Here is a 13,844-nt window from a genome sequence, read left to right as displayed (position 1 = left end):
TGGGATTCTCGAAGGACGAGTCATTGAAACTCGACGAAGAAATAGGATTGGATGAGTGTGAGTCGACGGAAGGGCCTGAGGCGTTGATGGTGGCTTCATGAGATGCATTGCTGGGTTCGTTCAGCGAGTGGTGAACTGGAAGTGATGGCTCTACATTCTCTCCTGAGAACAAAAATCTGCTTGCAGTCTCAGGCTCATGGCTAATTCCCTCGTTGTTCTCCGGGGGCATTGAACCGGGCTTCGATGAGAAGGTAATCCAGCGACGAGGTTCATTTATGGCAATCTCCCTGGCAGGCGGGGCACCCAGGAAGACTCGGTAGCGCGTCGTAGTCATCTTAGGGTAAGATTTCTTCAAGAACAGTTGCTGTTCCTTTCAATTCTTGCTCGACTCTTGCCGTCGTCAAGTTAGATAAGATGGATGCAGGAAGCAAGAAAGGAACAATGCTATTGATCTCCCACGCCCCACGATCTGCTGTCGGGTAGCCGGACCGGCCGGCAATCACATCGACGCGTCGGCGGCGCGGTCCTCTCTGTCTCCTACATACCCATCGGTGACGAGGCAACTTCTTGTCGACGACTTTTGCCTGTAAACCGAGCTCAACTCACAAGATCGCCACTGTTCATCGTATACACTAGACGATGAACGGCGCACGCCCACCCCCAGCCGTCATCCAGACGCCCGGCTTTGCGCATTACGGCCTCGCTTGGTCCCCCTTTCATACTACGCGTCTTGCACTTGCATCTGCAGCGAACTTTGGGCTTGTAGGGAATGGGAGGTTGCATCTACTAGCCCTGGGCCCGGATGGGGGGATCCGACTGGAGAAGCAGTATGTTGCTTCCGCTTGGTCGCTCGTATTGCGATGGGCGAAAGCGCGGGATTGCGACAGGCATGCTCATAATCAACCAGGTTCGACACACAAGATGGACTGTACGATGTCGCCTGGTCGGAGGTGCACGAGAATCAGCTTGTGACGGCCTCAGGAGATGGGTCGATCAAGTTGTGGGACATGATGCTGAATGTGAGTACGGGGATCTGAGATGGTATCTGCACGTTCTGACAAGATGACCCCAGGAGCTACCAATACGAGCGTGGCAAGAGCATACTCGAGAGGTCTTCTCCGTCGACTGGTCGAACATCCAGAAGGACCTCTTCGTGTCCTCTTCATGGGATGGGAATGTGAAGCTCGTACGTCTTACGTTGGCATTCGCCCAACGAGATTACTGACCCAATACCCAGTGGTCACCCGATCGTCCTCACTCCCTTTTCACACTTAACGCACACCACGCCTGCGTATACCAAGCCCTCTTCTCCCCTCATCAACCCGACACAATCGCCACTTGCTCTACAGATGGCACCCTCAAGATTTTCGACATACGCGCACCAGCCTACGTCCCCGCACCACCCGGCACGACCACCCTACCACCTCCAATGCACGCCGCTGCCCTCACTGTACCCGCCTCTCCTACGGAGATCTTGTCCCTCGACTGGAACAAGTATCGACCCTGGATCATTGCGACGGCGGGCGTCGACCGCGCGGTGAAGATATGGGATTGCCGGATGGTGAAGGTGGGCGGAGACGCGGGGCAGGGGCAGATGGGCGCTCCGTGCGAGACGCAGCTTCTGGGCCATGAATACGCTGTGCGCAAGGTGCAGTGGAGTCCGCATCGGGCAGAGATGCTGGCGACGGCGAGCTACGATATGACCTGTCGAATGTGCGTCTTGCCTTCCTTCTTGCAAATGGGCGATATCGATGCTGACGATGTATCCAGATGGAACACAGCTGCTCCACCCGGGCAGCCGCAACTACTTGACATCTTGGACCCTCACACTGAATTTGTAGTTGGCTGCAGCTGGTCGTTGTACGAGCCCGGACTGCTTGCTACTTGCGGCTGGGACAGCAGGTTGCATATTTTCCGTGTATGACTTCACCCTGTATCATAGCATATTTATCACCTCTTCGTCCTTGCTGCACCAAATTTCTGAGTATTCAAGAGACTTGTGAAGAAAGTGAAGAATTTGTGCTTCAGCCTGCGGATATCCATTTTTGTTCGCCCACAAGGCCTGCCTAATCAGGCGATGTCAGCTGCGGGCCGGTGGCGCGATCATCTCATCTACCTCCGTCAGACGGCCATGTCGTCCAACACGGCGCCCAGAACAGCGCCGGCGACGTTTGCGACAACTGCACCAAATGATGAGCTGACCGCTGCCGTCGACAAGCTAGCTCTGTTGGAAGACTCGGCTACAACGAGCGCAGCACCGGCTCCAGACCCGACAACCACACTCCCCACCTCGTCAACACCAGATCCGAATCCGTGGCGGACGATGACGCCGGGTATACCACCAACCAGTGCGACTGAGACGGTGCCGTCCGAGTCAACGACGCCGAATCCGTGGCAGGCGCCGACGCCTACGCTACCCCAAGAACCTACAGCGGTTGCGGATCCAGCGACATTAGATCCTGAGCTCAGAAATAGCGCCGCTGCGTTCGGAGGGGCGCAGAAGACGGTCACTTCCGAGCAGGAGAAGGAGATACTGGCCGCATTTGACCCCTACGCGCGCGTGGAGAGCGAGGAGCAACGCAAAGCTTGGGACGACGCGCGTACCAGCCAGGACGAGGAGAGTAAGGACGGCGACGCTGCCAGCGTCTCGAAAGCGGAAGCAGGAGTAGAGGGCGAACCACCAGCAACACCCTCGAAAGCCGACGCGCCACCAGAACCACCTTCGAAGACACATACCCCGTCCTCTTCTGCCTCCGGCTTCCCCTCTCTCAACTTCTCCTCCATCGCCCGCTCCTTCTCGATCTCGTCCCTGAGCAAGGACAAGGGACGCCCTGTCTCGCTGGACGCGAAGGCGCAGCCCGACAACGTCGACGCGCGGACGGTCTCGCAGGAGCAGCAAGATAGCGGGCAGCAGGGGAACGAGTTGAGGCCCTCGAACGACGGCAACACGGCGGGGTCAACGCAGAATCAGGCGCGGCAAGATGACGGCGAGCCACCACCGTTCGACTTCCAGAGGTTCCTCGAGCAGATGAACTCTAAGAGCGCGGAGCCGGTGTCGAAGTACTTGAAGTCGTGCGTGGCGTACTTGCTGGTGTGGGTTCTGTTAGGTTGACGCACACGGATAGGTTCCTGTCGAACTTCGCCAAGCGAACGTTCACGGTCAATGACCAGATCAAGATCATCAACGACTTCCTGAACGTTAGTCGATATCCTCCCTGTTTCCCTGGCAAGTCATTCCTCATCATCTACACCCCAGTTCATCGCCCAACGCATGCGCCAAACCGACCCATGGCGGAAATGCACCGAACAAGAGTTTGACAACGCCATGGAAGGAATGGAGAAGCTCGTTATGAACCGATTATACGACTTGTCTGTACACCCCTCTTGTCTATGCTTTAGTCCGCCTGACACCTGCGTAGCACCTTCACTCCGTCGATACCCACCCTTCAGCCGCCTCGGCCAGTCACAACAGACGATCTCGAGCGCGATCGTGTCCTTGCCCAGAGGATAGCGCTGTTCGGCTGGGTAGAGGAGAAGCACCTCGACATCGACCTCACGAGCGAGGAAGGAGATACGAGTAGCGCCAAAGGGTTCTTAATGTTCGCGCAGCAAGGTCAGCGTCTGTCGTTGACTTGTATCATGGATCTTTGGCTGAGAGCGTATACGTGTAGAACTGCTCAAGATGAACCACTACAAGGCGCCGAGGGACAAGGTTATCTGCATCTTGAATTGCTGCAAAGTTATCTTCGGTCAGCGCCTCGTCACTGAGGCTGGCTCTTTCTTACGGAAACTAATGTGCAGGTCTCATCCGACATTTGAAGAAGGACGAATCCGCGGATGCCTTTATTCCACTGCTGATCTTCGTCGTTCTGAAAGCCAACCCAGAACACCTGTTGAGTAACATGGAGTGAGTGGGCCCGATCTTCGACACTTCCGATGATATACTCATGCCCTCCAGATTCATTCAACGTTTCCGAAATCCGGCCAAGCTACAGAGCGAAGCTGGATACTACCTTAGTAGTTTAGTGCGTGCATTCTACTGTCATAGATTCGTCGTACTGACCCCACTTGTAGATGGGCGCGGTATCGTTCATCGAGACCATGGACCATACGTCGCTATCTAATATCACCCAGGAGGAGTTCGAGAAGTGGGTGGACCCATTAATAAACAAAAGCGTTGCTGAGTTTTCACAGGAACGTCGAACAAGCCATCCAGTCTCTTCCTCGTCAAGATCAGTCTCCACCTCTCCCCTCTTCAGGCCCACCGTCAGGGTGGTCTACACCAACACACCAGAGGACGCCGTCCGCCCTCTCAGAGCGACCGCGGTCTTCCTCTATGGCCTCCCTCCCTCCACGACCTCCGTCATCCATGTCCGCTCCCTCATCTCCTTTAGCGGCCCAGATCCCTACAAACGCCTCGCACGCAGGAGAGGAGTCCGCAACACCACTGTCGCTGCCTTCCATTGACATCGCCGACGACGCCCGGCGGTTATTCCAGAAGACTGGGGACACGATTAGCAAGCCGCTGAGCGCCATCGGGCGAATATTCAGCGAGGTCGTCGATGGGGTCGTTCGGCCAGATTCGCCGCCGCCGCAGGGTGGTGAGTCGCCTTCATGGCTTTGAATGTGCGTAATGCTAACTATGAGCAGGACCCTCGTGGGCGCATCCGGACCAGGTACGACAATACATCGTTGGCAGTGGCGCCAGCCGGCCGCAAACCCCAACGTTCGCGCAGGGACAGCCGCAGATCCAGACGCCCTACAAGCCTCGCGTGCGGCGCGTCCAGTCACCCGCCGCCTACGCTCCAGGGCACGCTCCAGTCTTCGTTGGCGCCGACGAGACGCCATCTCGACCGCCACAATCCTCGAACTCCGCATCATCCTTCCTCTCGCAGGCGACGCAGTTCCTCGGCGGCACGCCTCCGCGAACACCTCCGCCGCGGACGCCGCCATACTCCGTGTCGCGCACGCCGACGCCCGGGCTGGACATCGCGGGGGTGCAGGCGCAGATCGACCTGGCGACGCAACGAGCGGCGGAGGCGAACCAGGCGACGCTGATGCAGATCTTCCCGAGCATGGACAGGGAGGTGGTGCAGCTCGTGCTGGAGGCAAACGAGAACGACGTGGGGAAGAGTATCGAGAAGTTGCTCGAGATGACGGCGGGGTCGTAGTACTGTGCGTGATGGACAAGGAGAGGGAAACATGGATAATACGGAGTCACCGGTATGTAGTATAATAGTCCTGATTACTTTTTTCTCGGGGATGCGGCTGCGATGCTCCCGCTAGGGTCCAGTGGCCATTTCGAGTGCGACTTCATGCGGTGAGTTCTGCTAGACGGTTCGCGACCCTCTCCCATGCATCCCCTGTTGGGGTCGCGGTGTCGTCCAGAATTTGCCTCCCATGATACACACCGTAGTCAGGGATCAGTTCCCGTAGATTCGGAAAGGTTGAGTGTAGGAACTGGACCACTTCGTCCTGGTTCCCGATGGGCGCATACCACATGAAGCGCAACTCGACCAGGCTCTGCTGGGAGGAAGCTACAGGGGGAACCAACGACGCGTTGATAGGAAGTTCCAGTTTATGAAGGTGAGGGCACGCGCGTGCGAGGGCCGACAGGGAAGCCAACGTAGGAAGCGGGCCATCATCACGGGTATGATGGAGACAGATCTGAAGAACCTCTAGGAAAGGCCACCAGGATGCCATAGCGATCACATCGTCGTCGGTGAGTGAATTTCCGTCCTCGTCCAGCTCGATCTCGAGGGTGGCCAATTGACGAAAGGACGACAATGGGAACAGATCGCCGAAGGAGAGTTGAAGGCGAGTGTTCTCGGTCCCCAAAGTGCAGTGGATCTTGAGGTGGACCAGGCTCGCATGCTCGCAGTGTCGTTGGATGCGTTCGGTTGTGGCTAACAGCGCCATCCCCGGTGGACGTCTGATCTTGTTGAGACGAAGTGTAAGCAAAGGTTTTACGCCCCAGGCATTCATCATCGTGTGCAAGGTGGTGAGATATATGCCCCCGTATAGAGTGAAGGAACGCAGGCATGGGAAGGCGCCGGAAGGGAGTGAGATATGGGTAGGATATCCTTCACTGTCGTGATACCTCATCAACTTGAGCGTCCAAAGGCGAGGCATACGGGCTAGAGAATCGAGGACCTGCACCAAGTCTTCAGAAAGCATCAGGTCCAGGTTTGTCAGGCTCTGGTGGGCGTGGAGAGCGTCAATGAAGGCTGCCACTCGACCATCGCCTGCTTCGAAGAATTGCAATTTCAAGGTTCGCAGGTGAGGGCTTGTGCCGATGATTTGCTGCGGGTCGGCGTGCAGTGCAGAGTATGGACGTCCAAAGAGAGATAGGCTGACTGTCCCTCTGGCAAGGAACATACCGAGAATGCAGCGGAGCTCGTCCGCTTCGGCGAAGTACCGTGCGTTCACGGTTAGTTCCCGCATCGACGGACAGAGAGGAGCGGCGGGCGGACAAGCGACGACACTTGCAGCGACTCCATCATCGAGGACAATGCGGTACGCTCCATTCATCACCTGTGGAACATAACGGACGAAGCGTGCGAGTCGGGAGACCGGGGCCCAGTCGTCCTGTTCGAGTGGACGACTAAGAGTCTGCCAAGGTTTCGTCGGCTACGTCACTAGAAGCAGGATGCAAGACACGAACTAGTGTTTTCGATCCTCTCCTGACTTTCTTGGGGAGGGAAGCTGCAGGCAAAAGTGCGAGGAGATGACCAATGTCCGGGATGCGTTCCCAAATCAGTGGATTCGCGCAGTTGAGCCAATCCTTGGACACTCTTGCGATGCGGCAAAGATCAGCTTCTTCAGAGTGCTGACAGATGACATAGCATATGTCTGGTATGTCTAGAGGGTTCATCACTGGGAGAAGGAGAGATCGATAAATCCAAACCCGACATCAAAGGAAGCGTGACCTCGTGTGACTCGACATCACCTCAAGCTGAGTCGGACGGCGAATGGGGACGCTTAGCTCTATCGATATTTTGCGAGGAACACGGTGTAGCTCATATTGGGCGCGAAAAATGATGCTCTGCTGTCTCCGGTGTAGATATGGGATAAGGTCACTAGACAAGTCGAGCTATAGTAAAATCAACGCTAATTCGTGAGTTCCGCTAGAAGGCCTTCATTGTGCGTATATATCGACCCTTGTTTATTCATGGGACCTGCTCCTTCAGACGCACCCATACGCTCTCCCACGCCCTACTTCTGGGAAACGTGCCATCCAGATACATGATTCTCCCACTGTATCCGCCGAAGCGCATGCTCCGCAGCTTTGGGAAGGTAGAGCGCAGGAACTGAAGCACCCCATCCGAGTCCTCGATAGGAGCATACCACATAATCGACATTTTCGTCAGACTCTGCTGAGATGCGACCACCGGCGGAATGAGCTGGGCGCTAAAGGGCAACTCCAGGGTGTGCAGACGGGAGCAGCCGCGCGCGAGGGACGACAAGGACGACAATGTGGGGAGTATGCCGAGGTCAGAGGTCTTGTCGGGCATGATGCACAGCTCCTCTATGAGCGGCCACCAGGATGCCATGGCAGCGACATCATCGTCTGTGAGCGCGCATCTCCCATCGATGAGGTTGATTCGCAGGGTGGCCAAGTTACGAAAGGGCGACATGGCAGATATATCGTGTCTGTCGAGGTCGGCTCCGGAGGGTTCTGGGGAGTGGATGATGATCTTGCGTAGAGACGCGTGATCGCAGTGCTGTTGGATACATTCGGTCGTATGCTGAAGCTTCCAGCCCTGCATATCAGTCCTGCTATTGGTAGTCTGTAGGACAACGCTTTGCAGCGGACGGCGCGTCGACCATGCGCCCATCATGGTGTGAAGGGTTGTAGGATGCATCCCGCTGCCACCCAAGACAAGCGAGGTCAAAGCAGGGAAGCTATCCGGTGAATAGTTGGGAGTAGAATGGTTGCAGATCGCCGACAGATCCATCATACTGAGCTTCTTGAGGTGGGGAAGGCGCGAAAGCGATTCCGGGACTTGTACAGGAATATCGCAGGCGAGAAGATCGATGGTACTGAGGTACGTATGCGAGAGAAACGCATCGAAGAGGGTGCCCAACTGCCCATCTGCTGCTGAAAGAAAGTGCAATCCCAGAGTTTGCAAATGTGGACACGCGTTAACGATCCGCGACGGGGGGACCGATAGTGGAGCGTTAAGTTGATCAACCGTCAGATAGAAAGTATCGAGGTTTTCTCCTAAGAGCATGTCGAGCATGGTCGGGAGCCATTCACCCGGGATCCGGGTGGCGTTACCAGTGATTCCTGCAAGCCCGAGTTCCCGCAGCATGGGACAGAGCGGTGCAGGAGGCGGGCAGGCAAGGACGTTTCGAGTCAAGCCTTCGGAAGGCATGATTCGATATGAATTACTACGCCCTCTGCCCAAACAGCGTACGAACCGACCATACCGTAGGACCGGCAGCCAGTCATCCGGTTTGATCGTCCGGCATAATGTCTTTTGGAACGACGTCAGATACTATGATACTATATCACAGAAAGCGTTAGAGGCAGTACGCACCAAGATCCTCTCAAAGTCTATCTCTGCTGACAGTGACGCTCCAGGAAGTAGCGCGAAGAGATAGAAAATATTTGGCAGATTTTCCCATATGAATGGGGTCGCCACGTCGCGCCAGTCTCTGGATACCCTTGCAAGACAGCAGAGATCATCTCTTCTAGTCAGTTGACAAATTATAGAGCATATGTCGGGTATGTCTAGAGGGCTGATCATGGTCGGACACAGAAATCGATCAACCAGAGGTTGACATCAAAGGAAGCGTGACTTCTGAATCGTGTGACTCGACATCACGAGCGCACCCGGTAAGATCTCTTTCCGTATGGGGTATGTCCATAGCTATTGTTCCAAATAGGTAAGTGTTCTGCGCGGATTCAGGAAGCACACAGAGCAGCATTCCAGATACATTGCTTGTAGTATACATCAATAATTTGCAAACGGGCTGACATTTCAGCATATGATGCTGTCCACATCGCCCAAGATGTAGTTGTCGATTAACCGCGTCTTATCCACCCATATAGCGCCGCTCAGGATTACTGGATGTGGGGACTGCTGCGCCCATGTTTCCTTTGTCCTGTGTCCGGGAACCTCAAAGAACGTGTCCGCGTCGTTGAGTTGAATGTAGTCTAGTCGAACTTCCGCCGCACCATCGGCGCGTGCGCGCTCTGCCACCTCCGTCACGTACTGCTCCGCGCGCTTGACGCACTCGTCCTTCGTCAGACCTGCCTCCCATGCATCGCGAGCGACATCGAGAGCAGATGGCATGACGGTTGCGACACGACGGGCCGAAGGGGAAAGGTATGCATTCCGGGAGGAAAGCGCGAGTCCGTCGGCCGGGTCTCGCACCGTCGGTACGATGTGCAGGTTCTCGGGGTAGGGGAGGGTCATGAGAAGGTCTTTACACATGCGTCGGAGCAGGAGCGCCTGCTGTATGTCTTTCTGGCCGAAGTACGTCCGCGTTGGCTACGTACGTACGGTTAGCTGCTCGGCTGCTCCACCACGTATGTAGACATACCTGCACGGCGTTGAAGAGCTTGGTGACCACGGTCGCGACACCGCGGAAGAATATAGGGCGACTGCGTCCCTCCATCTCCTGACCATAGCCCATGACCTCGACGAAGGTTCCTCGTTGAAGGGCGGGGTCCTGGGAGATGCCTGACGGGTACATTTCTAGAGCGTTCGGGACGAAGACAGCAGATGGCGCCCGTCCCCTAACCTCTAGAGCAGAGAGGGCTGCAAGGTCTGCGGGGAGAGTTCGTGGATAGCTCGCAAGGTCTTCGTGAGGCGCGAATTGAGCGGGGTTGACGAAGACGGAGCAGACTGTGAGGTCGTTCTCTGCGAGGGATCGACGAACTGGAGGGGCTGTAAGCCACAATATACAAGCAGAGACAGCGTAGTACTCACCAAGAGCCATATGTCCCTCATGAAGCGCACCCATCGTGGCGACGAAGCCCACCGATTCGTTCTGGGCGAACGCGCGCGAGCGCCATTCGCGCAGCGCGTTCAGCGTGTTGAAGGTCGGGATCGTCGCCGTCGCTGCTGTGCTCATCGTGTGCGAAGAGAGGAGGGTTGCCTTGGATGGAGGTCGTTGGGTAAGACCGAGACGTACGATGCTCCTAATGATCATGGTGCGAGCCAGATGCGGACAAGGCGCGAAGCCCGATCGTGCCATTTGGTCATATCCGGTCCCGCGCGGTCCGCGGAGATTGCAATCACGTGAAATTTGCTTCCCACTGGGCTGCTCGACTCGTCTTCGACGTTCATGCTGCTGTAGGCTCAGAAAACCAGGGATATTGTGTCTCCCCCCAACGCTCTCTGATCTTGCCAAAGTTTTCTATCCCTTTCCAGCAACTGGGTATGTCACATCCGATGACTTCGTACAGGCGCCCTGATCTTAGCGTGTAGCAGCTTTCCCTACTCAGCTCTCGTCATCTGTCCCCCGCATTACCTATCGCAACATGACCTCCCCTGGCCTTGACGCGTGCTATGTCAATCGAATCTCGGTTGAGCTTCTTGAAGCTATATTCCTCTACGTCTCGCAGAGCATCTTTTCGATGGTGACGACTCGCGTCTGCCGATACTGGCGGGAAATCACGCTCAATAGCCCGCGGCTCTGGACGGAGATACGCATGGAAGGACGTCTGACAGAGGGTCAAGTCCAACTCGTGCGCGCTGCTCTCAGCCGTTCACTGCCATACCCTTTGTGCATACGGATCACCGAGGACGCGTTCGTGCAGACCAGCGAGGATCTGCAGGTCTGGAAGGAGGCATTCGACCATGCAGGGCGATGGGAGGAAGCAGAGCTCATGCTACCTCGATCTGCCGAGATGCTTGTCGACATAGAAGAAATCGATGCTCCACGACTTCGTGCTCTGACGCTGAGCGTCCCAGATGGGGAGGAAGTAGAAGATGAAAATGCGGACGAAGATGTCAACGACCTGAAGGGGCCTCCCGAATGGCAGTTTGTTGCGCCGGCATTGAAGCAGGTCAAGCTGTCTGGCAGTTATTTTGATTATAAAGCGCGACTGCCCCTGCCTTTCGAACAGCTGTCCGATCTTCGATTGCAGCTCGCAGAGGATGCCGGCTCGGTTGAGGAAGTCATCGATATCCTGCGGCCTTGCAGCTTGCTTACGCATCTTGCCCTCGACATACTGCATTGGGATGATGAAGCTGCTCCGCCTACACCGTTGACGCTGCCCGCGCTGAAGACGCTCGACATCAATAACGCCGGCACCGAGATCGGCCGTTACCTGAAGGCGCCAGCCCTGCGCAAGGTTATCTTCCGCATGGAAGGCGTTGACTTCGGAGATCCTGCGCGCTACGCCAACACAGAGCTCGACGCCCTCCTCGCGCTCGCGCAAAAATGTACATTTACCTCGTTGACCCTGCGTATCCAGGCGCTCGCGGATGACGACAGCTGGGATGTGCTAGAGGAAGTCCTAGGTGAGATAAGCGAAGTTACCGAGCTCGAAGTTTGGGAGGGATTGGGAATGGAGAACGCCGTTATTCGCACGTCCATCATGGCCGACGTATACCGCATCCTGGCGTACAACAAACCTTGGCCGCCTGCCTTGCCGAGTCTCACAAGGCTTTCGACACATTCGCGGATCGTCGACCTGTTCCCAACGTACTTTCGCGAGGTGCAGGGGATGGTAACGTCTCGGCGAATGCCCGACGCGGAATGCTCGCCGCTGCAGTATCTGGAAATCAGCCAGGATCCGCACCCTAACTTCACCTGGGGGGTGTATAGCCGAGGGAAAAACCTGATGAAGGAGGAATATTGGTTCGAAGAGCAACCGGCGGGCTTCAAATGGATGCTGAAGATGAGGGAAGAGGGTTTGGAGGTCAAGTCCGACCTCCTGGACAGATACATAGCGTATCACGACAGAGCGGATCGTAGCTAGGATCAGAACGCAGAAGTGCGGTCACCACTGGGCTGTGTGAACGCGTCGAAGCGCCTGGATTTTTCGCGCGCAAGACACCACTTCGTCTCCGGAACCCCGGGCCGTGATTCGAACTTGTTCTCAACCATCATTGCGCGACTTGCAATGGCTTTCCCGTTCACTGCCCTCTCGCCCTTCGCTATTCTTCCCGCGGACCTACACATCCTGGTCATGTCCTTCCTGACCCCACGCGATATCATCGCGGTCCGGCTCGTGAGTGGCTCGCTCGGGTGGCGCACAGCAAAAGGCACTGAACGTAAGGTCATCCAGACCTGCAAGGGAATGGTGAACGTAACACGCACGCGCACCGTATGGCTCGACGCTCTCAAACGTGTCTGCCTCTCGCATGCCATCCCCTTCGTCACCCATAACTTCCCGAGCATGACTACGGCCGAACTGGAGTACGCTGCCACCATGCCGGACCGCTTCCGCTACGCTGGGCGCGGGAAGAAGAGCTTGCGCTACCACATTCTACGACCGGTGAAGGAGCGGTGCATCCCCATACGAACAGCGGACTTTGGCCCAGAAGGATGGGAGGTGGACGAGCTAGAGAGCCTCGCCATCGTGCCCGGCGGTCGCTTCGTACTTGCGCGAACTCTGGACACGCTTCTCGTATGGGACTTGTGCTCCGACTCCATCAAGCCTTGTCTTGCGAGGTATGGCGTAATTGAAGATGCCTTTGATGGCAGATTCGCGTGGAAAGACGCCTATATGAGCTGCTCTGACCTGTGGTACGATCCTGCTAATTCGAAGATGAGATTCGTCCTGGATGCGTATAAGTGAGTGAGAGAAGGTTCTCTTGTATATAAACGCTCCCCGAGCTGATCCAACGTTTGTAGTAACGGTCTACCAAACGACTCCGAATACTCATGTGGTTCCATCGCATACGAGCTCGATCTATCATCAAATCCACCTCAGCTGAACATGTTGAACTACTTATGGGGATCCAGCACATTATCCTTCGCCGGACGTAGCGGCAACCGCGTGATCTACAACGGAGGATTGATCGACAAAATTGGTATCTGGGACTTCGAGCACAACACCGCTGTTGCATGGCAAGATACGTCCCAAATGGTAAGAGCATCGTTACTTCGGGGCCCACCTATTCACCAAGCTACAGCCACCCGTTGCGACAGAGTACCATGTCATCGAGAATGACTGGAAATCACGCTTGAAAGCCTACGAGATTGCGCCTTTCGTGCCGGTTGTGGACCACAGAATGCCGGCGACAACGCAGATTCGTCTGGTTCAGGAGGTGACACTCGCCGACTTCGACCCCGACACTCTCGTGAAGTGCAGAGGCACGGAATACATCAACGCAGCATCGGCCAACGACTTCACTGTCTTGAACGCCTCCATCTTAAAGAGACTGGACGAATACACCGAGGTCGTGACCGACTTCGTGCATCTCTACGTCCACTCGACGCCAGGTGATACGCCTATTGGGAAGCCGACGAGGATAGCGCAGACCAAGGAGATCGAGCGCTCGACGGCGCCGAAGCAGAGCGACGACCGAGTGACGGTGATCAGCCAGCACGGCGACCCCAAGCGAGGAGAGATGCTGGTGCACTTTACGACGATTGGGCGCGAGGAGGAGCAGCAAACGGTGTACCTTGGGCCGAAGAAGGGCAGGTTTTTTGCCAAACCCAAGGACTGGCTGGATGGGGGAGGGGAGTATGATTTCTGCCCAGCGACGGGTAGGCTATGCGTCGGGAGGGTCGACAAAAATATGCTGTACATATACGACTTCATACCGATGCCCGCGCAAGGTGGTCGCAGTTGATTTCGAGTCGTTGAAGCACTTGTGACCCTGCTCTTCCTATGTATCGCTCCGCCCGACGAATATTTCGGCGAGGACATGGCC

The 13,844-nt window shown here is 56.1% G+C and overlaps 7 protein-coding genes across 7 annotated transcripts; 4 read left to right on the top strand and 3 right to left on the bottom strand.

Annotated features, from left to right (window-relative positions):
• The first annotated feature begins 581 nt into the window (after nucleotides 1-581).
• SCHCODRAFT_02619568 (WD40 repeat-like protein) lies at nucleotides 582-1,972 on the top strand. The gene is made up of 5 exons (XM_050344941.1): nucleotides 582-827; nucleotides 908-1,019; nucleotides 1,073-1,186; nucleotides 1,238-1,713; nucleotides 1,771-1,972. The coding sequence occupies exons 1-5, from the start codon at nucleotides 640-642 to the stop codon at nucleotides 1,922-1,924; spliced, it is 1,044 nt and encodes a 347-aa protein (XP_050201237.1). The 5' UTR covers nucleotides 582-639; the 3' UTR covers nucleotides 1,925-1,972.
• A 159-nt stretch (nucleotides 1,973-2,131) lies between these two features.
• SCHCODRAFT_01088449 (uncharacterized protein) lies at nucleotides 2,132-4,467 on the top strand (the record flags this gene model as incomplete). Its single annotated transcript, XM_003033393.2, has 8 exons — nucleotides 2,132-3,072; nucleotides 3,126-3,198; nucleotides 3,257-3,369; nucleotides 3,420-3,613; nucleotides 3,672-3,749; nucleotides 3,802-3,907; nucleotides 3,959-4,025; nucleotides 4,075-4,467. The coding sequence occupies 8 exons, from the start codon at nucleotides 2,132-2,134 to the stop codon at nucleotides 4,465-4,467; spliced, it is 1,965 nt and encodes a 654-aa protein (XP_003033439.2).
• A 49-nt stretch (nucleotides 4,468-4,516) lies between these two features.
• SCHCODRAFT_02619563 (uncharacterized protein) lies at nucleotides 4,517-5,265 on the bottom strand. The gene has a single exon (XM_050344940.1). The coding sequence runs from the start codon at nucleotides 5,075-5,077 to the stop codon at nucleotides 4,799-4,801; it is 279 nt and encodes a 92-aa protein (XP_050201236.1). The 5' UTR covers nucleotides 5,078-5,265; the 3' UTR covers nucleotides 4,517-4,798.
• A 48-nt stretch (nucleotides 5,266-5,313) lies between these two features.
• On the bottom strand, nucleotides 5,314-8,378 carry SCHCODRAFT_02665824 (uncharacterized protein; the record flags this gene model as incomplete). The annotated part of the gene is made up of 3 exons (XM_003032821.2): nucleotides 5,314-6,612; nucleotides 6,665-6,829; nucleotides 7,197-8,378. 3 exons carry the CDS (start codon nucleotides 8,376-8,378, stop codon nucleotides 5,314-5,316), a joined length of 2,646 nt encoding a protein of 881 aa, XP_003032867.1.
• Nucleotides 8,379-8,743: 365 nt separating this feature from the next.
• SCHCODRAFT_02686864 (Pantoate-beta-alanine ligase) lies at nucleotides 8,744-10,185 on the bottom strand. The gene is made up of 3 exons (XM_003032820.2): nucleotides 9,942-10,185; nucleotides 9,553-9,890; nucleotides 8,744-9,500 (listed from the first exon to the last, which is right to left on the bottom strand). Exons 1-3 carry the CDS (start codon nucleotides 10,162-10,164, stop codon nucleotides 8,988-8,990), a joined length of 1,074 nt encoding a protein of 357 aa, XP_003032866.1. The 5' UTR covers nucleotides 10,165-10,185; the 3' UTR covers nucleotides 8,744-8,987.
• Nucleotides 10,186-10,300: 115 nt separating this feature from the next.
• SCHCODRAFT_02536603 (uncharacterized protein) lies at nucleotides 10,301-12,000 on the top strand. The gene is made up of 2 exons (XM_003033392.3): nucleotides 10,301-10,392; nucleotides 10,443-12,000. Exon 2 carries the CDS (start codon nucleotides 10,496-10,498, stop codon nucleotides 11,939-11,941), a length of 1,446 nt encoding a protein of 481 aa, XP_003033438.1. The 5' UTR covers nucleotides 10,301-10,392; nucleotides 10,443-10,495; the 3' UTR covers nucleotides 11,942-12,000.
• A 54-nt stretch (nucleotides 12,001-12,054) lies between these two features.
• SCHCODRAFT_02686862 (uncharacterized protein) lies at nucleotides 12,055-13,833 on the top strand. The gene is made up of 4 exons (XM_050346794.1): nucleotides 12,055-12,193; nucleotides 12,251-12,759; nucleotides 12,820-13,054; nucleotides 13,101-13,833. Exons 1-4 carry the CDS (start codon nucleotides 12,086-12,088, stop codon nucleotides 13,761-13,763), a joined length of 1,515 nt encoding a protein of 504 aa, XP_050201235.1. The 5' UTR covers nucleotides 12,055-12,085; the 3' UTR covers nucleotides 13,764-13,833.
• Nucleotides 13,834-13,844: the final 11 nt, after the last annotated feature.

Source organism: Schizophyllum commune (assembly GCF_000143185.2).
Source record: "Schizophyllum commune H4-8 unplaced genomic scaffold SCHCOscaffold_4, whole genome shotgun sequence".
NCBI lineage: Eukaryota > Fungi > Basidiomycota > Agaricomycetes > Agaricales > Schizophyllaceae > Schizophyllum > Schizophyllum commune.
The sequence above is the reverse complement of the archived record's forward strand: the minus strand, read 5'-3'. Positions and strand labels throughout refer to the sequence as shown.